The following is a 24149-nucleotide window of genomic DNA, read 5'->3' on the forward strand; positions in this document are numbered from 1 at the left end:
AACCAAATAGGGGTAATGCAGGAGTCGGTTTAATAATGAATAAAAAAAGAGGAGTGCGGGTAAGCTACTACAAACAGCATAGTGAATGCCTTATTGTGGCCAAGATAGACACAAAGCCCACGCCTACTACAATAGTACAAGTTTATATGCCAACTAGCTCCGCAGATGACGAAGAAATTGAAGAAATGTATGATGAAATAAAAGAAATTATTCAGATAGTGAAGGGAGATGAAAATTTAATAGTCATGGGTGACTGGAATTCGATAGTAGGAAAAGGGAGAGAAGGAAACGTAGTAGGTGAATATGGATTGGGGCTAAGAAATGAAAGAGGAAGCCGCCTGGTAGAATTTTGCACAAAGCATAACTTAATCATAGCTAACACTTGGTTCAAGAATCATAAAAGAAGGTTGTATACATGGAAGAAGCCTGGAGATACTGACAGGTTTCAGATAGATTATATAATGGTAAGACAGAGATTTAGGAACCAGGTTTTAAATTGTAAGACATTTCCAGGGGCAGATGTGGACTCGGACCACAATCTATTGGTTATGAACTGTAGATTAAAACTGAAGAAACTGCAAAAAGGTGGGAAATTAAGGAGATGGGACCTGGATAAACTGAAAGAACCAGAGGTTGTACAGAGTTTCAGGGAGAGAATAAGGGAACAATTGACAGGAATGGGGGAAAGAAATACTCTAGAAGAAGAATGGGTAGCTTTGAGAGATGAAGTAGTCAAGGCAGCAGAGGATCAAGCAGGTAAATAGATGAGGGTTAGTAGAAATCCTTGGGTAACAGAAGAAATATCGAATTTAATTGATGAAAGGAGAAAATATAAAAATGCAGTAAATGAAGCAGGCAAAAAGGAATACAAACGTCTCAAAAATGAGATCGACAGGAAGTGCAAAATGGCTAAGCAGGGATGGCTAGAGGACAAATGTAAGGATATAGAGGCTTATCTCACTAGGGGTAAGATAGATACTGCTTACAGGAAAATTAAAGAGACCTTTGGAGAAAAGAGAAAACTTGTATGAAAATCAAGAGCTCAGATGGAAACCCAGTTCTAAGCAAAGAAGGGAAAGCAGAAAAGTGGAAGGAGTATATAGAGGGTCTATACAAGGGCGATGTACTTGAGGACAATATTATGGAAATGGAAGAGGATGTAGATGAAGATGAAATGGGAGATGTGATACTGCGTGAAGAATTTGACAGAGCACTCAAAGACCCGAGTTGAAACAAGGCACCGGGAGTAGACAACATTCCTTTAGAACTACTGACGGCCTTGGGAGAGCCAGTCCTGACAAAACTCTACCATCTGGTGAGCATAATTCCAATCCCAAAGAAAGCAGTTGTTGACAGATGTGAAAATTACCGTACTATTAGTTTAATAAGTCACGGATGCAAAATACTAACGCGAATTCTTTAGAGACGAATGGAAAAACTGGTAGAAGCTGACCTCGGGGAAGATCAGTTTGGATTCCGTAGAAATATTGGAACACGTGAGGCAATACTGACCCTACGGCTTATCTTAGAAGCTAGATTAAGGAAAGGCAAACCTACAGTTCTAGCATTTGTAGACTTAGAGAAAGCTTTTGACAATATTGACTGGAATACTCTCTTTCAAATTCTGAAGGTGGCAGGGATAAAAAACAGGGAGCGAAGGGCTATTTACAATTTGTACAGAAACCAGATGGCAGTTATAAGAGTCGAGGGACATGAAAGGGAAGCAGTGGTTGGGAAGGGAGTGAGACAGGGTTGTAGCCTCTCCCCAATGTTATTCAATCTGTATATTGAGCAAGCAGTGAAGGAAACAAAAGAAAAGTTCGGATTAGGTATTAAAATCCATGGAGAAGAAATAAAAACTTTGAGGTTCGCTGATGACATTGTAATTCTGTCAGAGACAGTAAAGGACTTGGAAGAGTAGTTGAACGGAATGGACAGTGTCTTGAAAGGAGGATATAAGATGAACATCAACAAAAGCAAAACGAGGATAATGGAATGTAGTCGAATTAAGTCGGGTGATGCTGAGGGAATTAGATTAGGAAATGAGACACTTAAGTAGTAAAGGAGTTTTGCTATTTGAGGAGCAAAATAACTGATGATGGTCGAAGTAGAGAGGATATAAAATGTAGACTGGCAATGGCAAGGAAAGCGTTTCCAAAGAAGAGAAATTTGTTAACATCAAGTATAGATTTAAGTGTCACGAAGTCATTTCTGAAAGTATTTGTATGGAGTGTAGCCATGTATGGAAGTGAAACATGGACGATAAATAGTTTGGATTAGAAGAGAATAGAAGCTTTCGAAATGTGGTGTTACAGAAGAATGCTGAAGATTAGATGGGTAGATCACATAACTAATGAGGAAGTACTGAATAGGATTGGGGAGAAGAGAAGTTTGTGGCACAACTTGACTAGAAGAAGGGATCGGTTGGTAGGACACGTTCTGAGGCATGAAGGGATCACCAATTTAGTATTGGAGGGCAGCGTGGAGGGTAAAAATCGTAGAGGGAGACCAAGAGATGAATACTCTAAACAGATTCAGAAGGATGTAGGTTGCAGTAGGTACTGGGAGATGAAGAAGCTTGCACAGGATAGAGTAGCATGGAGAGCTGCATCAAACCAGTCTCTGGACTGAAGACCACAACAACAACAATTGTGTTCTACATCTTCATCCCTAGGGCTGATATTGGATGCTGATCACTCATATACACTGTTATTATTTCGTGTCTCTCTTGTCATGCAAAATTTGTTTTTTTTTTTTTTTTTTTTACATTTCTTAATACTCCTTGTGAAACTTGCAGTCGCTGATGTTGCAACAGCCTTATGTTGTTTTATGCCCTCCTCCACACTACCTGATTCAAAAAGATCAGGTCTTCTAGTTGTTAGGAAGTCTAAGACATTGCCTTCACAAGTCTGTTCTCTAACTGCCCATATTATTTTTCTTAGAAGTTTTCCAAAGAATCACACACAAATCCCTCTACCTGGTATCAGTTTTATTTTTATGAGTGTTCCATTCTGTTTACAACTGGTAAACCGAAGTCTCCCCCTATTACAATAGTCACTACAACCCTGATTAACTTGTTTGCTCCACCTTTGGTGCCTACTTTCACCTGGATTATTTCACATTCAGAATTGGTAATAACTACACTCGATGAGTTCCTAGTAAACACCACTCATGGATGAGGCCTTAGGCCTATTCTGGCTGGTCTTCTGCTGTCTACAAGGCAGTATGAGAAACAATGTATGATGGTGGGACATGTGATTGCCAGTAGTTGAATCCTAATTATACTACTGTTTCTTTGTTCAAGAGGCTCATCATTTGGCCTTACAAGGACACAATACTAGACCTCACTACCTCAGAAAAAAATCTGAGGAGGTCCTAGAAACCAAATACAGGTCCTTTCAATATCTCTTTGACTAAGTAGGTAATTCTCATTTATTCTGAAGTGGATACCCTGCGGTCCTGTAAGAATGATAGGTAATTTATATCTGTAAATTAATTATTAATCTGTGTAACTTATCTTTCCTCTGGTTGACTGTGTCACGGTGTGTAGAGACTCCTTACACACCTCGGAAACACCTTAGTTGTGAAAAAAATGTCCAAGGAGTGCTTGAGACTCTGTACATGAACAAAATAGTCCTCAGAAACTCCTTATGTTATCATGATGAAAGAACTGCATGGCTTCAAACATGCACATTATCACTATGGAAATTTTTTTTCAACGTCCCTTGATCACAAAATTAATGGCTCTTAGTGTGTCATTCAGTCAAGCACAGCAGTGATCAGCTCAGATCACCCTTATAATCACACCTACTCTTCTACAGCCAGAAGAGAGAGAGAGAGAGAGAGTTCTTTGAGACTCCCTTTCCTCCTTGTCCCTCTCTTGTGAAGCTTTGAAAAGTAATGTTGTCAGGCTGCAGGGAGTTGAGTTATTTTGAGATCTTGGGGGCTTTACACATGTTACATATTACATCACTAGATGGCACTACATAATTCTAAATTTGCAGGTCTTTTGAGCATTATTTTTTTCTGGGTTAGAAGGTAAAAAAGAAATTTCAGATTGGCAACACTGGTTACCTCTACAAAAGGCCGAGCCAAGACACCTGTCTGTGTGAAGTCACGATAGCCGGTAAAATATTATTAAAATTCAGTCATTTATTCATATTGTTTACAAGTTGTCATTCTTCTACACCAGCCTCAGCTGTTGCTCATTCAGCTGCTTGTTGGATTTTAGCTGATGACCATTGAGTCAGCTCAATGTCCGCAAGCTGAGGCAATGGTGTGAGCGACCATCTGCAATGTCGATAGTCATGAGGTTGGTTGATCTCCTCCCTACCGCCGGTTAGTTTCAGCAACAGGAGGAACCTGAGTGTTGAATGGACCCCAAGAGGTCCTGTTGCTGGCTTCTGCATTGAAGTTCAGTGCTGGCACCAACTTGTGGTATGGTGTTGTCAGTTCCTCCCTCAGTAGATGGTAGGCGGCAGCAGCATGAAGCTCATCAGGTGAAGGACATCTTCGGCTAGTTCACGGGCTGTGTTGGAGCATCTAGGACATAAGATTCACTACAGCTTCATAATCATGGAATTGAGTGCTATTACTGTGAATGCTATCAATCTCAACAATCAACTAATTACAAGAGCTGGTGTATTTAAAGAGAGCTAGCATGAATCTATGATGCGAGGACTGGTTTGTAATGACCACTTGTGTCCTCCTTGTTCTCAACAGATTGTTAACTGCTATGTCAATTCCTCATTATGTACATTTGTGAAACAGGATTTCTTGCAGCATGTCTTACAAACATCCATTCATTTGAAAATGGAATGGGTTGGTACGTAACTTTTTAATTTTCAGGAAGCAACATAACTTGTCCATTAGTTTGGATACAGAATTATTTCCCTGGTCGGTAATAATGGTTTCTGGCACCCCAGATTTCAGTAACCAATTGTTTACAGTACTCTATGGTACCATACTCACCTTCTGATCTGGGATGGCTACTATGATTAAATATAGTGAAAAATGATGTATTGTAAAGCCATATTCATTACCCACTAGTATTCTATTAAAAGGTCCTAAAACATCCAAACCTAGTCCAGGAAATGGTTTTGCTCTTTTTGCACTCAGGATGCAGTTTCTTACATGTTGTTCTACATCACTGTGACACATTTTTCACCAAAATCTTTAAGCTAAATGTCTATCAGTTGTTCTTTTCCCTCCATGACCTGATAAGAAGTGGTCATGTGCTTGATGTAATACTTCCATTGTCAGTGCTGCAGGAACTACAATGCAAGATCCTTACTTTGTAGATCTGAATAGCAAGCTTTCTGGCATCTCAAACTGAGGGTGCATTCAAAACCATTGACACTCACTGTCAGCTGATTGTGCTTTTATCCAATCTGCCTGGCTTTCACTATTACTTGTAAAACTGCTGTCTCCCTGCTTAGGATTTATGCCTTTGTATGTTTGCCTCCTGACTTATGAACTTTTTTTATAGTCAAACTCACTTAATTTTAACACCCATCCCACTAACTGACTTGGTGGGTCTTCCATGCTAATAACACTTTTACAGATGTGTAGTCTGTAGTCATTCTGAATTTCCGACCATACAAATAGCTATGAAAATAAGAGATTCCATGACTGTCTGCTAATATTTCTTTTTCAGTTGTCAAATAATTAGTTTCATCCTTACTCAATTGTCTGGAGGCATATGCCACCAGGATGTTCTTTCCCATCAACATTCAGACTTAAAATACAACCCAAAACATTGTTGGAGGCATCACATAGAAGTAAAAAATTCTTGTTCAAAGTCAGGGAATATTAACACAGGATATGGTACTGATACCTCCGTGAGTTTCCTGAATGCTTCTTGACACTGTCTTGTCCACTGAAAACTAACATCTTTTTGTAGCAACTTACTTAACAGCTATGCTGTTTCACCAAATCCCTTCATAAGCTTACGGTAATAATTGCAAAAACCAATAAAATGACTGTAATTGTTGAGTAGTTTGTGGCACCAGGAAATCATGTACCATAAAAGTAAGTCGAGCATCCATACTCACTCTGTCTTGACAGATTATTTGCCCAAGATAATTTAACTGTGTCTGAGCAAAATGGCATTTTGCTACAATAAGGATAAAGTGTACTGCCCTCAATGTTCTAAATACTTCACCCAAACGTTTGACATGCTCTTCCGTAGTTCTTGAACATACAATTATATTGTAAAAATATACTATACAGATTCCTGGTATTAATCCACTAAGTACCCCACCTAACAGGCATTGGAGTGTAGCCAGAACATTTTTCAATCAAAACAAAATTCTTTGATATTTGTAATGATCTGAAAGTGTTGTGAAAGCAATTTTGGGTCTGTCTTTGGGGAACACTTCCAATTGGTGATAACCACTTCTAAGATGAATTGTTGAAAAATATTTACATTTTCATAGGTTGTTTAATGCATCTGTGATCATTTTGGATTGGATATACACCTATTGCGGTTTGTGCATTCACATAACGGTAGTCACAACAAAATCAATATTTTCGAGGACCGTGAAACGACTTTTTTGGGTACAGTAATAATATTTGCTGACCACTGGTTATCTGTGCTCAATAACACCCTCATGTAATTGTTGATCTATAAACCTCTACCAGTGGTTGTTGGTGTTCCACTATTCTGTATGGTTTCCTATAGACTAGTGGATTATCCTCCTGTTTGTATGTGATGTTGTGTGAAATGAGTTGCTGGTGGTGGACCATATGAACTTAATAAATCTTAATACTGTAACAACAAAGTTTTCATGGCATCCTGTTCACTGTCTTTCAAGTGATGAACCTTGGCACATAGCACAGACACATTGACGATTTGTTTGATGCTTCGATCACCTTGTGATTCATTGATGTCCTCATCCTCGAGTATCCCTAAACTCACTATTATTAATCCTTTCAGGAGATTCACTTCATCTGTCTTAAAGTTATCACAGATTGTCACAATCATCAGTTATCCATTAATGTTGGTTATGTACATAAGAATGCTGAAGATTAGATGGGTAGATCACATAACTAATGAGGACTGAAGACCGCAACAACAACAACAACAACAACAACAACATGCACAATGCTTCTTCGTATAAAATACCAAAAATTTACATTCTTTACCATTTACAAAGCACATCAAACAACTATCTATCTCTGGAACTTACTTTGACACAGTGGGAATGTTTTCCAACAGACAAAACACCCCTGTTTAAGTTTAACATTTTCCATTGCTTATTTCTGTTACCATGCTTTCTATTCCCACAGTCGTTTGCCTTTTGGCTGAAACGCCCACTCTGTAACGTTGCAGTTGACTGCATTGCACTTTCAAATCCTCTTTTCTCTGACAGTGATAACAATTCTTTTGCGAAGTAAAAATTCGTTTTTCATTGCGTACTCATGTAGCAATATCTATTTCCTGCAATTGCATGGCAAAACACAGTGCACAGGAATTCTTCACAAAAACACATTGGGAGCTCTGTTTTCTGCCTCCCTGAGTATGATGCGATGTGCTTCTGGATTCCCTGTGAACTCATATACTTGCGCATTTACTTTATGGATTCTGAGCAAAAAAGTCTTCACAATATCATTTGCCTTCTGTGTCATTGCACTCAGATTCTCTAAAAAACCTAAGACTGTTCTGTTTGTGGTAGTTCTAGATGCAAACCTTCCACTGATTTTTCAAATGTAATTTCCTCGCTCAGCGTGTTGTGATACACAACATATGTCATTGCTTCACCCTAAGGTATAATTGGCCATCCGCAGACTGTTTCTTCTGACCAGTTACTCATTCCACCTGCAGCCAGTACAACATTAGTGAATATCATTACATTTTCTGTTGTTTTGTAGGAGAAGGGTGTGATTGAGTTAGCTTCTAAAAGATCGACTGGAAAGGGGCATTGCTCCTGGCAACTTAAATACACTCGAACCCGACTGTGGCTTTTGCACAGCCCACAAACATTCTAACTGAACCATCAATTCATTACAGTGTAACTTCCGTTGAGCATTTTCCTCTAATAATTGTGACACTTCCTCTGTCAGAGCAACTACAATGTTACTAGTAGTACCTGACCTTGTGTCCAGCATTTATAAGTAATTTACCATTACCTTATACTTTTACTGAAAATATGTGCTTCCAACAGAGCAGCAACACAAAACAAGAAAAATACAGCTTATTATCATGTATGAAACTAGATTCAGTTATTTCTTTTGTCTCATCATCGCTCAGTGACACTACACTTCTCATCATCGCCCAGTGACACTACACTTGTGTGCTGCATGTCCATACCATCTACAAGTAGAACAGGTTGCTGGTACAATCCTAGTGCACGGTAGGTGTCACAAAACATACTGTAGACATAGCATACCCATCAGTATGCCTAAATTCTGCCATATCACAACAAAAGAAAGAGAAAAATGTCTTTAGTGTTCAGAACATTATGGTCACTGCTGCAATGTGTGAACATCATAGATGCAGACCACTGCCTCCGATTTGCAGGCATTGAAGTCGAACACTTCCAGTGCCAAATCCTCTGATGACAGTGTTGGAGTGCACACTTCTGACAGCAGTTTACAGAGGACTGAGTGGAGACACTGCTGTGTGAAGTCAGTATAACAGCTGAGAACCTGTGAAGTGTCTTTGTTGCTAGTAACATATTACTACAGTTCAGTCATTTATTCGCTATCTTTACAAGTAATCATTCTTCCGCATCAGGCCCAGCTGTTGCTCATTCAGCTGTGTGTTGGATTCTAGTTGACAACATTTTCAGCATGCCCATGCAGTGCTTGGAAGACCTGCAGCTGGTTGCTGACTGGCACGTGTGGCTGTTGCCCAGCTCAAAGTGATTCCCTGGCTGGCTGCTGGAGTGTCTTCAGTCTAATTCCAAATTCTCGGATGACCTTTGATGAGCCATCCGTGATGTACCTGGTGTCAGCAGCCGTGATTAGTTGATCTCCTCCCTTACCCTGGTAGGTTTCAGCATCTTCATGTTCAACAGAAATGTGGACCCCCCCCCCCCCCCCCCCCGCCCCGCCATAGAGGCACTGTTGCTGGCTTCTGCTTTGACATTCAGTGCTGGCAGCATACTGTGATGTGTTGTTGTTGGAAGACAACCAGTTCCTCCATCATCTTGGGTATATCTTTGGCTAGTTCATAGACTGCAGGAGCATCTAGGAAATAAGACTCATTACACCCAATGATCAACTCATCACTAGAGCTGGGATATTTAAAGAGAGCTAGCATTAGGCTATGGCACAACACTGGATTTGTAATGACCGAATGTGTCCTCCTTATTCTGCTATATTCCCTTAACAGGTCATTGACTGCTGTATCAGTCCCTCACTATATGCTGTTACGGAAGATAAATAGTTTCTTGCAGCATGACTTACGATCTAACGAATACACTTGTCTTGCTTCTTTTGGTTTCTGTCACAGCCCTTTCTGCTGAATGCGTATCCTCACTTGGCAGACATTGTCAATGACCTGGCCCATTTGTGATGTACTGGTTCAATTCCTGCTTCTGCCTCTGTCTGTGGCATGACTTGAGTTTGCCTGTGGCACTGTGAATGAGTTTTGACAAACGTTTTTCTGATTTCACCCTTACTATTCTGTGCCAAAACAGTGGTGTTATTTTTTTGTTCTGTTATTTTCCTAGCCATCTTTCTGCTGATACAACTCTCTTGGTGTAATTTGCCGGTAAAGAAAAATATCTTTAGCTTCACTTTTTTCCCATCAATAAATACATTTTTTTTCTAATGTATTTTAATAAACACTCTAAAATCTCATTAAGTTGCTAATCTTTATTTAATGCTTCTCCTAAAATTTATTATTTTAAATTTAATATAAATGATGATGATGTTTGGTTTTTGTGGGGCACTCAACTTTTAATATAAATCCTCTTGGTCAGATCACTACTCTCATAACATTTTTATTAACATTAATTATATTTTTATGTTGCGTCATATTTAAAAATCCTGAAATCTTTTTTTATTTTATTGTTTTTTACTCCCAGTTCTTGAATATTTTATGTAAATAAATTGTTATGCCTAGTATTTCTGGTGATAATCTTTTTGACAAAATAATTTAATTGGACAGATAAAAAATCTACTCACCAAGTGGCAGCAGACCACACACATAAAACACATTTGTAATTAGGCAAGATTTTGGAGCCAGGGGCTCCTCCTTCAGACAGAAGGGTTGAAGGGGAAGGAAGAGGGGAGAAGGAAAATGACTGGGGAGGTCTAGGATAAGGCGTAGATTTTGGGAAAGTCACCCAGAACCACGCATGAGATGAGAAGAAAAGACATTGTTGGGGACTGCATCGGACGAGATTTGTAAACCTGAGAGCTTAAAGGTGGAAGACAGGGTAAGATGCAAGACAGAGATTATTGCTTAAACATCATGCATGAGTTAATAAGAGTGAAAAGCTAACTGCACTGTATGTAACAGCGATTGAAGGGGGGCGGTGGAACATAGAAAGCAAGACAATGAAAGATGTAGAAAACTAAACGGAATGAAGAAAAGAGTAGTTACTATGATGAAATGCTGATACAGAAGAAAAGTTAAGGCCAGGTGGGTGGCGAGAACCAAGGACATGTTGTAGCGCCAGTTCCCACCTGCGGAGTTCAGAGAAACTGTGTCTGGGCAAAGAATCCAGATGGTGTATGTAGTGAAACAGGCAACGAAGTCATGATTGTCATGTTGTACAGCATGTTCTGCAACAGGATACTGTGTATTGCAGTATACACTTTCTCCCTATGCCCATTCATCCTAACTGATAATTTGGTGGTAGTCATGCCAATGTAAAAGGTCAAACAGTGTTTACATAACAGCTGGTATACGACATGTCGTCTCACAGGTGTCTCTCCCTTTGATAGTATATGTTTTGCCAATTACTGGGCTGCTATAGCTGGTGTTAGGATGGTGCATAGGGCAAGTATTGCAGCAGGGCCAGTCACAAGGGTAGGAGCCATAGGGTAGTGAGATTGGTGCAGAAGGAGCATAGGATCTGACAAGAATATTGTGGAGATTGAGTGGGTGACGAAAAGCTGTTCTAGGTGTGGTGGGCAAAATTTCAGACACGATGGACCTCATATCAGGGCATGATTATAGGAAGGCATGGACTGTTGATGTAGCTGATTAAGACGTTCCAGACCAGGATAACACTGAGTCACCAGTGGTGTGATCTGAAGTTGTTTTATGGAAGGATCAGCAGTACCAGGATTGAATGTGATAACCTAGGAAATCTGCTTTTGGACTAGGCTGGTGGGGTAATTATGTGCAGTGAAGTCTGAGGTGAGAATAGTGGTGTATTGCTGTAAAAAGTCTGCATCCGAACAAATATGTTTGCCCCAGATATCAAGGCTGTATGGAATGGAAAGAATGGCAACCGTCAAATGTAAATACTGTTGTTTGTTGGTAGGTTTAATGTAGACGGAACTGTGTAGCTGGCCTTTGGTGAGCACGAGATCAACATCAAGGAAAGTGGCATGGGATTTGGAACGGGACCATGTGAAACTTAATTGGGAGAAGGTATTCAGAGATTGCAGGAATTTTAGTAGATCAGCAAACATAACATTGAACCCTGCCTTGAAGAGTTCAGACCACGATTCCAAATTCATTCACCACCACTACCTCAAAATCATGCCTTACAAGCTTTCCAAGAATTCTTCACAATTCTTAAAAGCTGATGACTCCATCATTGTCCTCCCAGCAGACAAAGGATCTACCACTGTAGTACTTGAGCGAAAAGAGTATTTTAGTGAAGGTCTACACCAGCTGTCTGACACCTCTGCATACAGCATCTACCATCAAGATCCCATCCCTGTGATTCAAACTGACCTGCAGTCCCACCTTAAAATCTCAGGCCCCTCACATGGACTAACACCTCAATCCATAGAATTTCTCACACCACCCAAACCATGCACCCCCTTCTTTTACCTTCTTCCTAAGATCCACAAACCCAATCATCCTGATAGTCTCACAGTTACTGGCTTCAAAGCACCCACCGAATGTATTGTAAAAAGACTCCTCTCCTATATCAAAGATACCAACCATTTCCTAGATAGTTTGAAATCTGTGCCCGTCCTACTCCCACAACACAACTTGCAAGTCACCATTGATGCCACATCCCTCTATACCAACATCCCCATGTACACGGTCTCTCTGCTGCTGAACATTTCCTCAGTCAGCACCCATTGATTCCAAACCTATCACCTCCTTCCTACTCACCTTAACCAACTCTATACTTACCAACTACTACTTCACCTTGGAGGGGCAGGCATACAAATAGATCAGGGATATGGCCATGGGGACTAGGATGGCTCCTTCCTATGCCAACCTTTTCATGGGTCACTTGGAGGGGGCGTTTTCTGGGATCCATAAGTTTTCAGCACCTGGTTTGGTTTAGACAAATTGATGACATCTTTACCATGTGGACTCATGGTGAGGCTGATCTGTTAAAATTCCTGCAATCTCTGAATACCTTCTCCCAATTAAATTTCACATGGTTCCATTCCAAATCCCATGCCACTTCCCTTGATGTTGATCTCGTGCTCACCAAAGGCCAGCTACACACTTACGTCCACATTAAACCTACCAAAAAACAACAGTATTTACATTTTGACAGTTGCCATTCTTTCCATGTCACACGTTCCATCCCATACAGCCTTGGTATCTGAGGCAAACATATCTGTTCGGATGCAGACTTTTTACGGCAATATACCACTATTCTCGCCTCAGACTTCAATGCACATAATTACCCCACCAGCCTAGATCAAAAGCAGATTTCACGGGTTATCACATCCAATCCTGGTACTGCTGATCCCTCCATAAAACAACTCCAGAGCATGACTCAGTATTCTCCTGGTCTCGAATGTATTAATCAGCTGCATTGACAGGGCCATGCCTTCCTAAAATCATGCCCTGAAATGAGATCCATTATGTCTGAAATTTTGCCCACCACACCTAGAACAGCTTTTCGTCACCCTCCCAATCTCCACAATATTCTTGTCAGATCTTATGCTCCTTCTGCACCAATCTCACTACCCTATCGCTCCTACCCTTGTGACTGGCCCTGCTGCAAGACTTGCCCTATGCACTATCCTACCACCACCTATAGCAGTCCAGTAATTGGCAAAACATATACTATCAAAGGGAGAGATACCTGTGAGACGACATGTCGTATACCAGCTGTTATGCAAACTCTGTTTGGCCTTTTACATTGGCATGACTACCACCAAATTATCAGTTAGGATGAATGGGCATAGGGAGAAAGTGTATACTGCAACACACAATATCCTGTTGCAGATCATGCCCTACAACATGACAATCATGACTTCATTGCCTGTTTCACTACACACACCATCTGGATTCTTTGCCCAGACACAGTTTCTCTGAACTCCGCAGGTGGGAACTGACGCTACAACATGTCCGTGGTTCTCGCCACCCACCTGGTCTTAACTTACATTAATTTCTTCTGTCTCAACTTTTCTTCACAGTAACTACTCTTTTCTTCACTCCGTTTTATTTTTCTACATCTTTCATTGTCTTGCTTTCTATGTTCCTCCGCCCCCTTCAATCGCTGTTACATACAGTGCAGTTAGCTTTTCACTCTTATTAACTCATGCATGATGTTTAAGCAATAATCTCTGTCTTGCATCATACCCTGTCTTCCACCTTTAAGCTCTCAGGTTTACAAATCTCGTCCGATGCAGTTCCCAACAATGTCTTTATTTCTCATCCCGTGCACAGTTCTGGGTGACGTTCCCGAATCTCGTCCGATGCAGTTCCCAACAATGTCTTTATTTCTCATCCCGTGCACAGTTCTGGGTGACGTTCCCGAAATCTACGCCTTTTCCTAGACCTCTCCAGTCATTTACCTTCACCGCTCTTCCTTCCCCTTCAACCCCTCTGCCTGAAGGAGCCACTGGTTCCAAAAGCTTGCCTAATTACAACCGTATTTTATGTGTGTGTTTTCCCGCCACTTGGTGAGTAGATTTTTTATCTGTCCGATTAAATTATTTTATAATAACCTGCGATAGAATGGAGCAGTTGTGTTGTCTACAGTACCAATTAAAGAAAATTCATTATCATAGAGCAACAAGTTTTTTAAAAAAATTGTTGCATTTGTATGAAATAATCCGTGTTTGGCGTATTATCTGCTAAAGTTTCTACATAGATCTTTTTGCAGGAATAGTACCTCAATTGAAATGATACATCACCAGCTGGAAAACGTGTTTTACAATTTAAACTGGTTAGAAAATAAATTGGTTAAGGACTGATTTTTAGCACATGGCAATGATAAACATAGAGCAAAATACACAGCACGCAACAAAGACTTTTCGATTGCCAGTATGAGAGAATCTGGCCTGAAATATAAAAGATCAGGATACTTTAAAGCAATGTTGTCTGTAAGAAAAAAATGCATTTAAATCTCTTTCAAAGCTAGCAACACTTCCCAACAGTTGGATGCAACAGAAAATGATGTTTCATGTGGTTACGAAGTGGAAAAGGAGACTCTGATGCATTGGATGCAGAAAGACTCAGGGTGACTTATTAATTCGAATAATTCACACAGATCAAATATATACATTCATAAAGTCATCAAAATTATGTTTCCTGACTGTGCTATTACTGCAAACTTCTCATGTGGTGAAAAGAAAATGACTTATGTAGCATTTTTAAGATTGGTGCTGCACTATAAAAATATGCTACTAAAAGATTTTGAAGGAAAGAACTTTGTCCTCTTAGATAAAACATAGAATTAAAAAAATTAATGAAGCAGGACATTCACTTTAGGTTAGATTGGGACACTGAAATGCGCATTTTTTTTTCTTTTTAAGCATTTACCAATTATTCAAATGTTCTCCAGCTAGGAGAGAGGATTTTAGTATCATTAATGGGCCATAAACCAAGGACCTTGCTATCGTGGAGTGGCTTGTGTACCTCAGCGATACAGATAGCCATACTGCAGGTGCAGCCTCAATGGAGGATATCTGTCAAGAGGCTAGACAAACATGTGGTTCCTGAAGAGGAGCAGCAGCATTTTCAGTAGTTGTAGGGGCTACAGTCTAGATGACTGATTGAGCTGGCCTTGTAACATCAATTAAAATAGCTTTGCTCTGCTGGTACTGTGAACAGCTGAAAGGAAGGGGTAATTACAGCCATAATTTTTCCTGAGGCCATGCTGCTCTACTGTATGTTTAAATGACAATTTCATCCTCCTGGATAAAATATTCTGGAGGTAAAATAGTCACCCATGCATATGTCCAGGTGGGGACTTCTCACGAGGATGTCGTCATCACGAGAAACAAAACTGTCATTCTGCAGATTGGAGTTTGGAATGTTAGATCCCTTAAATGCACAGGTAGGTTAGAAAATTTAAAAACTGAAATGTATAGGTTGAAGTTAGATATAGTGGCAATCAGTGAAGTTTAGTAACAGGAGGAACAGGTCTTTTCGTCAGGTGAATATAGGGTTATAAATACAAAATCAGGTACGGGTAATGCAGGACTAGCTTGAATAATGATCATTAAAATAGGAATGCGGAATAATAATGCATGATTGTAGCCAAGATAGCTAACATCCATCACTGTAGTACATGAATTCCAGAGTGAGATTTTCACTCTGCAGCGGAGTGTGCGCTGATATGAAACTTCCTGGCAGATTAAAACTGCTTGCCCGACCGAGACTCGAACTTGGGACCTTTGCCTTTCGCGGGCAAGTGCTCTACCATCTGAGCTATCGAAGCACGACTCACGCCCGGTCCTCACAGCTTTACTTCTGCCAGTATCTCGTCTCCTACCTTCCAAACTTTACAGAAGCTCTCCACAGTATCCTTTCTTTCAGGAGTGCTAGTTCTGCAAGGTTCGCAGGAGAGCTTCTGTAAAGTGTGGAAGGTAGGAGACGAGATACTGGCAGAAGTAAAGCTGTGAGGACCGGGCGTGAGTCGTGCTTCGATAGCTCAGATGGTAGAGCACTTGCCCGCGAAAGGCAAAGGTCCCGAGTTCGAGTCTCGGTCGGGCACGCAGTTTTAATCTGCCAGAAAGTTTCACTGTAGTACATGTTTGTATGCCAATTAGCTCTGCAGATGATGGAGAGATTGAAGAAATGTATGACGAGATAAAATAAATTATTCAGATAGTTCAGGGAGATGAAAATTTAATTGTGATGGGGGACTGGAATTTGACAGTAGGAAAAGGAAAAGAAAGAAAAATTGCAGATGAATATGGTATGGACAAAAGGGATGAAAGGGTAAGCTGCCTAGTATAATTTTGCTCACAGCATAATTTAATTATCACTAACTCCTGGTTTAAGAATCACGAAAAAAAGTTGCATACGTGGAAGAGACCTGGAGACACCAGAAGGTTTCATATTGATTACATAGTGGTAAGACAGGGATTTTGGAACCAAATTTGAAATTGCAAGACTTTTCATGGGTAGATGTGGACTCTGACCAGAATTTATTGGCTGTGAACTGTAGATTAAAGCTGAAGAAATTGCAAAACAGTAGATAATTAAGGAGATGGGACCTGGATAAATTGAATGAACCAGAGGTTATTGAAAGTTTCAGAGTGAGTATTTCACAATGGATGAATAGAACAGGAGAAAGGAACACAGTAGGATACAAGTGGATAACTTTAAGAGATGAAATAATGAAGGCAGCATGGGCTCAAATAGGTAAAAAGAACAGTTGTAAGATATCACAGGAGACAGTGAATTTAAATGATGATAGGAGGAAATATAAAAATGCAGGTGAAAGGAAATATAAAATTTCTAAAAGAGATTGGCAGGAAGTGCAAAATGGATAAGCAGGAATGGCTATAGGACAAATGTAAGGTTTTTGAAGCATATTTCACTAGGAGAACAGTATACACCACCTACAGAAAAATTAAAGACCCTTTGGAGAAAAGAGAAGCAGCTGTATGAGTATCAAGAGCTCAGATGGACAACCTATCCTAAGCAAAGAAGGGAAAGCTGAAAGGTGGAAGGAGTATATAGTGGGTCTCTACAAGGTAGATGAACTTGAAGGGAATATTATAGAAATGGAAGAGGACATAGATGAAGATGAGGTGGGAGATATGATGCTATTGACAGAGTACAGAAGACCTCTAAGTCAGAACTGTTGTTACTTCCTTTTTTTAGTAGATACAGAAGCGAGGAAAAGATGTGGTTCTTGAATGAAGAATACAGATATCAATTTATTCTATATCTAATATCAAACAGTAAAAGTAATACATAGCTTCACTGTAGCTACAGCAACTAACAGTAGATTTGAATGTGGAAGTATATACAGTGGCAAAGGTTTACAGTTCAGTCAGTGTTCAGTACAATGACTATCCCACAGATGACGAACCCTGACCACTTTGAAAGTCTGTAAATGTTATAAAGTGGCAAAAACACAAAAATGGCCTCTTTGCATTGATGTTTGAACTTAAGTGGACCTGCTGCTGGGGCTCCGTGGGGAGGGAGGGGGAATGCTCACATACCCCTGCCTGCATTATAAGTGTTCATGGTAGCACTGCCATGCTGCAGGAAATGCAGTGGCGTGACTGGCAGCCCACGTGTCTCAAAGTGCGGCCGATTATATAGCAGCCTAGCAGCCAATACCATGGAAATGAAGTCCTGGGAGTGGACGACATTCCATCAGGACTACTGACAGCCTTGGAAGAACCAGCCATGACAAAACTCTTCCATCTGGTGTGCAAGATATATGAGAAATGCAAATACCATCAGACTTAAAAAAAAAATGTAATAGTTCAAATTCCAAAGAAGGTGCTGACAGACATGAATATTACCGAACTATCAGTTTAATAATTCATGATTGCAAAATATGAACATGAATTCTTTACAGAAGATTGTAAGAACTGGTAGAAACTGACCTTGAGGAAGATCAGTTTGGATTCCAAAGAAATGTAGGAATACTGATCGTGTAACGTATCTTAGACGATAGCTTAAGGAAAGGCAAACCTACAATTCTAGCATTTGTAGGATTATAGAAAGCTTTTAACATTGTTTACTGGAATACTCCCAATGAAATTCTGAAGGTAGCAAGGGTGAAAATACAGGGAACAGAAGGCTCTTTACAACTTGTACAGAAACCAGCTGTACCCTGCTTTACACATTCACATTAGGTTTCCCAGTGAATGCAGGTAACATTTATTCAGCTATTAATTAACTACACAGTAACTGTATTGTTTCTGCGTTGCATGTGAAGAAACAATCATGGAAGTCATTGTGGCAGCTATTCTGAATCGCGTATATCATTTATATTCCCACTTCAGCTGGTTTAACATCTTGAAGTTGAAGCTTTCCTGACTGTGTTTGCTTACAAATAGATTTGTATTTGAAGAGGGTCCGCCTTGAGCAAAACACAATTTTTATCTTTTCTTTTTATTTCCTGGGCATGTTTCGCCGAAGTTTCAGCATCATTAGTGGGCTTTTATTATATCTATTTGTTACCACATACTATGGTTTTCCTGGATTTTTATGTTTTTTATTGCAGTTGTTTTCTTTTACATGAACTATATGTTTGTTAACTGTATCAACCATGCTGCTAATGAAAATGACAATGAAAAACTTGAATCAGATCTTGTTTACAAGTTAAAGGAGGGCGCATTTATTATTGTATTTTATTAGCATTCATTGCCAATCCCTTCCCACATAAGCTTCGAAATCCCACTAATGGTAGACAGTGTGATGAAGTTTCAGGCAACAATAGCTGTGTGTATTTTGTAGTTAGTAGTTATTTTTAGCCTGGGCTTGTAGCAATAAGGGGAAGAGGAAGGGAGGAGCGGAGCAAATTTCATTTAAGCGTAGTTTCAGCCCTGTACAGGCTGTGTTCTGTTTGTGTGCTGGAAGAACGTGTTACTGAAGTGTAGTTTGTGCATGTGGTCATTGTAATTCATGTGATTCAATTTGTTTTGCAAATGCATTAACAGTGCTGACAGTTTTTGCTATGTCTACAGACAGGCTACATTGAAATCACGGAGGAGACCAACAATACCATATATTAGGAAGGCATACAGACTGTTCTTCGGCTGTGAAATCAGAAACCAGGACAAGCCCTTGGCTCCTCATGTATCTTACTTATCTTGTGTCTCAAATCTTCATTTGTAGTTGAATCGTAAAAGATCTTCCATGCGATTTACTATACCCGTGATCTGGCAAGAACCATAAAATCGTGCACCATTTAAATGATTGTTACTTTTGTATGACAACTCCATTAACATATGGTGTATACAAGAAGAAAAAAATCATCCTTTATATGTCATAACATATTGTTAGCCATGTGACCAGTGCCTCATGAAGATGGACTGCCTGTATCTGTTCCACTTGACTATGATAATGACGAAGCCTGTAGTGAAACTAATGCTGCACTATTGCCTTCAAAACCCAGTTCTTCGGAAGATGCTGATTTTTGTGTAACAATGAGTGTACAGAGATTAACAAAATAAAATACTGTGAACTTAATGACCTAGTAAGAGATCTGGAATTGCCAAAAGGTAAAGGTGAACTGTTGGCATCAAAACTACAACACTGGAATTGTCTTGACAAGTCGGTAAACGTGACTGTGTTTCATAACCGCCATATGCCATGCCTTCCATTTTTCAAAAGCGGAAAGAACTTCATAGATTTTGGTGTGTAATGTCCCGCTGACAACGAAGTCATTAGAGGAACTTGGTATTTAATAGTGATGTACAGGGATTAATGGCAACTTTGGGCATTGACTATAAAAGTGATGAGTGGAGGTTGTTCATCAACTCCTTCATAGTAAGCCTCAAGTGTGTGCTACTGCATAATGGCAATGTGTTATCATTGATTCCAATTGGATATGCATCTGACATGAAAGACACATGCGATAAAATGGAACACCTGTTATTGTGATTGAACTATGACAAGCTTAAATGGCGGATTTCCAGGGATCTGAAAGTAATGAGCATATTATTTGGACCACAACATGGCTACACTAAATTCTGTTGCTTTTTGTGCCTCTAGGATAGCTGCGCCAAAGCACATCCTTATAAAAGGGGAGGTTGGCCTAAGAGTAAGTCACTTGAACCAAGATCTCATGATCTTATGCATGAAGCACTTGTCGAGTCCAAGAACATAATTCTCTGTGCTCTTCATATAAAATTAAGCCTAATGAAAAACTTCATTAAGGCCATGGACAAAACTGGGGAGGCATTTCTCTATTTGTGCAAGAAATTTCCACGTCTTAGTGAGGCAAAAATAAAAGAGATTTTGGTGTGTCTCCAGATACAGAAACTGTACAAAGACTTGCATTTCAACACCATCCTGACAGGTGATGATAAGTTAGCTTGGGATGCCTTTGTTGAAGTGTTAAACTTTCAAGGAATTAAGAGGGCAGAAAACAATAAGTTTCTTGCCAATCTTCTGCACTGCTACAATTGTAGGGGTGCAACATCTCTTCAAAGTTACATTTCCTAGATTCCCACTTGAACTTCTTTCCTGACAACTGTAGTGCTGAAACCAACAAACATGGAGAACACTTCCACTAGCAAATTTCAGATGTGGAAATCAGATATCAGAGAAAGTGGAGTGCATCAGTGTCAATTACTGCTGGATACTAATCAGGGAATCACCAGCAGAAAACTACAAATGTCAGGTAAAGCAGTTGTGCCCTCAGTGACATTCTCTGACAGATAACACTGAAGTAAATAAATGCATAAGCTTATACAGGCAATAACATAAAGTTATCAGAACTTCAAAATGAGAGCTGATCTTGAATTATCATTAACATTTTCATTATAAGCATACCCAAAAACATGGATTAGCTGTTTTTATGCTAGTTACAGAAAAAAATTAATTTTTTTTTTGCTAGTGTAATAAAAGCCCATTGGTGATACTAAAATTAAGGAAAACACATCTGGAAAATAAAAGATAAAAATTTTGTTTTGTTCAAGGCAGGCCCTATCCAAATACAAATACTGTTCATACTGAAATTTTCACTTTGCTGTGGAATGTGTGTTGATATAAAACTCGATGTCAGATTAAAACTGTGTGCTGGACTGAGACTTAAATTCGGGACCTTTACCTTTCACAAGCAAGTGCTCTGCCAACTGAACTAAAGAAGCACAAGTCACCATCTGTCCTCACAGCTGTACTTCCAGCAGAACCTAATTTTCTGCATTCTAAACTGCGCAGAAGTTCTTCTGCAGATACTGTCCATGATGCCATTGTTCAGTGGTATTTTGTAATCTGTAGTACTAGGATTGCACAATACTAGGATTGTACAATACAATAAATTTTTTTATGTGATTATGTATTATAAAGCATGTTTTGAAACACAAAAAATTGCCTCAGAATCAGTGAAGTAGTTTCTATTGGACAAATAATACTCACTGAAAAAAGAGAGAAAGAAAGAAAAAAAAATGCGTTCTGAAATGCCCCAGTCCAATTACTTCAGATATTTCTATGGGATTTATGCACTATACAATTTTAGTCAAGAAACACCATTGCAAAAATGACACTGACACAGGTGTTTTGCTGATATTTAATGAACTGAAAATAACAATTCTGGAAGAGACATTAATGGGCCATGGTTAATATTTACTGCAATAGCTGAAAATAAATTTAAAAGAATTCAAATATCCGCAAAAGAAACAAAGTGTAAAATCATAACACTTATTTTATGGAAGTTTGGAGATTTATGCTAAACAGGAGTATGTTGAATCTACCTGTACCATACATTGGCATTGACCTGTGACATGATGATGTGGAATGGAATGTCAGTGAAACACAAATAGAAATGAAACTGAATATCAAATAGTGTTTTTGCATTAATTTATAGTAGGCTATTAAGGTTGAGGTGACTGAGTTATCTGTAGCATAACAAAGAGGACAATATTAGGCTGGAAGATGACAGTTTGGTTATGAGTTGGTGAAATCAAAAAAAAAGTGATATTATAAGAACAGTTGGAATTCTTATATTGGTGCATATTTTATGCCTGTACTGGATATCAATGAGTGGTTTATGTCTGGCAATTTGATGATGTGCTGGGTCAAGGCAGACCTGTGGCATTGGCAGGTTCTGTGTTTACCCTCAATAGTGTGTTAATATAGTGTAGTCACATCAACAGCAGTATGTGTAAATAACAATATTTGTATTGCACAGCACCCTTCAATCAAAATTATATGTCAGCTTTCTATAAGCTTTTATGCTTGATATTGCACTTATAACCACGGAAAATATATTTTCACTATCTTAGAGCAATAAAAATGTGTATTAAAACTTGTAGTTATATATTTGTACAGGTTGTCCTAATTTAAGAAAAAACTACCTCCTCAAAGCAGTGCACATTCAAAATATGAAAAAAAAAACTATAAATAAGAGCAGTAGCTATTCACTTTAATGGATGAAATGTAATCGGAGAAACTGCTGTCTTTCAGTATATGAGATATTAATGGATGAGTACTACTGTAATTGTTTTTTATTCATCATGTAATCACATAATAAAATAGAAAATTAAGCAGTCTGAGTATGTACATAGCTACGTGAGAAAATTCCAGAGACCTTTATCAGTTGTCTGCCTCATGCACTCCCATTGCTAGGAATATGGATGGCAGGTGTATGTTCCATCCATTTACTCACACTGTCTGATAGACAGGTGCTATTTGACACACCCCATCAAATTTATTGACCACCAATTCACCATCCCAAACAATGATTTATACTGTATATTAAGTGACAGTTTGTACTCATTCATAGGCAATGGTAGAATATCAAATTGTTGTAAAGTTCTTAAAACTCAAGAAGCAAACATTTTTTCAAAAACTTTATTTTTGCGTTTTAACATGTAAAAATAATCAGTATATTTATAAAAGATAAATCACACACAACATATTCCCAGTCTGCTACATTTTGTTTGTCATATACATGTGTAATCTTAGGGCTGCATTCGAATGGCACCATCAAGACGGATCACCACTCCATTCAACATCGGATTTTCTATTATACACTGCACCATCATTGCAAATTCTTCTGGCTTACCCAGTCTTTTCGGAAATGGTACCATCTTTATTAAATTAGCTCTAACCTTTTCAGGCAGTGCTGACATCAGTGGAGTATCAAAAAGACCTGGGGCAATTGTGCAAACACGAATGCCTTGTATCGCTAGATCTCTTGCTATTGGTAGAGTCATTCCGACAACAGCTCCCTTGCTTGCAGAATAAGCTGCTTGACCTATTTGGCCATCATAGGCTGAAACAGTGGCCGTATTTATAACAACTCCTCTCTGGCCATCTTCATTAGGTTGGTTTTCTCCTATCAAACCTACCGCCAAACGAATTACATTGAATGTTCCAATAGTATTTACTGCTACTACTTTTGTAAAGTCTTCCAGCTTATGTGCCAGATTTTTATTGAAATTATACGTCCTAACAGCGACGAGAATGCCGGCACAGTTGACCAAAACATCCAGACGCCCAAACTTATCCTTCACAACATTGAGAGCATTTTGAACATCGTTTTCAGATGTGACGTCTACAGGCGCAAATATGGCATTTTCACCAAATTCTTTTGCAACTACTGCACCCTGTGATGTTGGCAGATCACAAATAATAACACGGGCACCTTGCTGCACGAGGCGGGCTGCTGTTGCTTTTCCCAGCCCAGATGCACCACCTGTCACGAGACCTACAAGATTTTTAATCATTGTGGATTATAACTAGTACACTCTGCAGTGTTACTGTCCTGTGTAGTGTTGTGCGTTCGGCTGATTTTAAAAGCGCAGCAGCGCGTAATACATCGTGTGATTCGTGTGGCTGCTGATAAACAAACAAATAAAACAGACATGAGGGATAGCAGCGCTACATCATCGTGTTATCAACATTGCCAATGAAGTTCACAAGAAAATGATTCAGTGACCCGCGTTATCCTTTACTGACAGCATTCAACATGAGCTGTTTGGCAGCGATGTTGTATCACATGCATCATTTCGCAAACAGTTCTAAGAATTTACCAATTGACTTGCGCACTGTCATATACGAATAGACGTTTGTCCGTAATCAGCAATTGCGCAGCACAGCTAAGCTGCTGCTGCCCGCCCAAGCTGTTCTGCGTTTATATTTGTTGATAACGTGTGTTTGTTACATAGTTTTTATG

At 39.3% G+C, this 24149-nt stretch overlaps 1 protein-coding gene and 1 long non-coding RNA gene across 2 annotated transcripts; both read right to left on the minus strand.

Moving 5' to 3' along the window:
• Window positions 1-4132: 4132 nt before the first annotated feature.
• LOC126238250 (uncharacterized) lies at window positions 4133-22623 on the minus strand. The gene is made up of 2 exons (XR_007545274.1): window positions 22560-22623; window positions 4133-4542 (listed from the first exon to the last, which is right to left on the minus strand). It is a non-coding gene; the product is annotated as an uncharacterized LOC126238250 (long non-coding RNA).
• A 191-nt stretch (window positions 22624-22814) lies between these two features.
• Window positions 22815-23869, minus strand: LOC126238233 (3-hydroxyacyl-CoA dehydrogenase type-2-like). The gene has a single exon (XM_049947778.1). It carries the CDS (start codon window positions 23698-23700, stop codon window positions 22933-22935), a length of 768 nt encoding a protein of 255 aa, XP_049803735.1. The 5' UTR covers window positions 23701-23869; the 3' UTR covers window positions 22815-22932.
• Window positions 23870-24149: the final 280 nt, after the last annotated feature.

This window comes from Schistocerca nitens, chromosome 1 (genome assembly GCF_023898315.1).
Source record: "Schistocerca nitens isolate TAMUIC-IGC-003100 chromosome 1, iqSchNite1.1, whole genome shotgun sequence".
Classification (NCBI taxonomy): Eukaryota; Metazoa; Arthropoda; class Insecta; order Orthoptera; family Acrididae; genus Schistocerca; species Schistocerca nitens.

Excerpts from the sequence above, each read along its gene's own strand:
- LOC126238233 (XM_049947778.1), bottom strand. The coding sequence starts at position 23,700 with ATGATTAAAAATCTTGTAGGTCTCGTGACAGGTGGTGCATCTGGGCTG.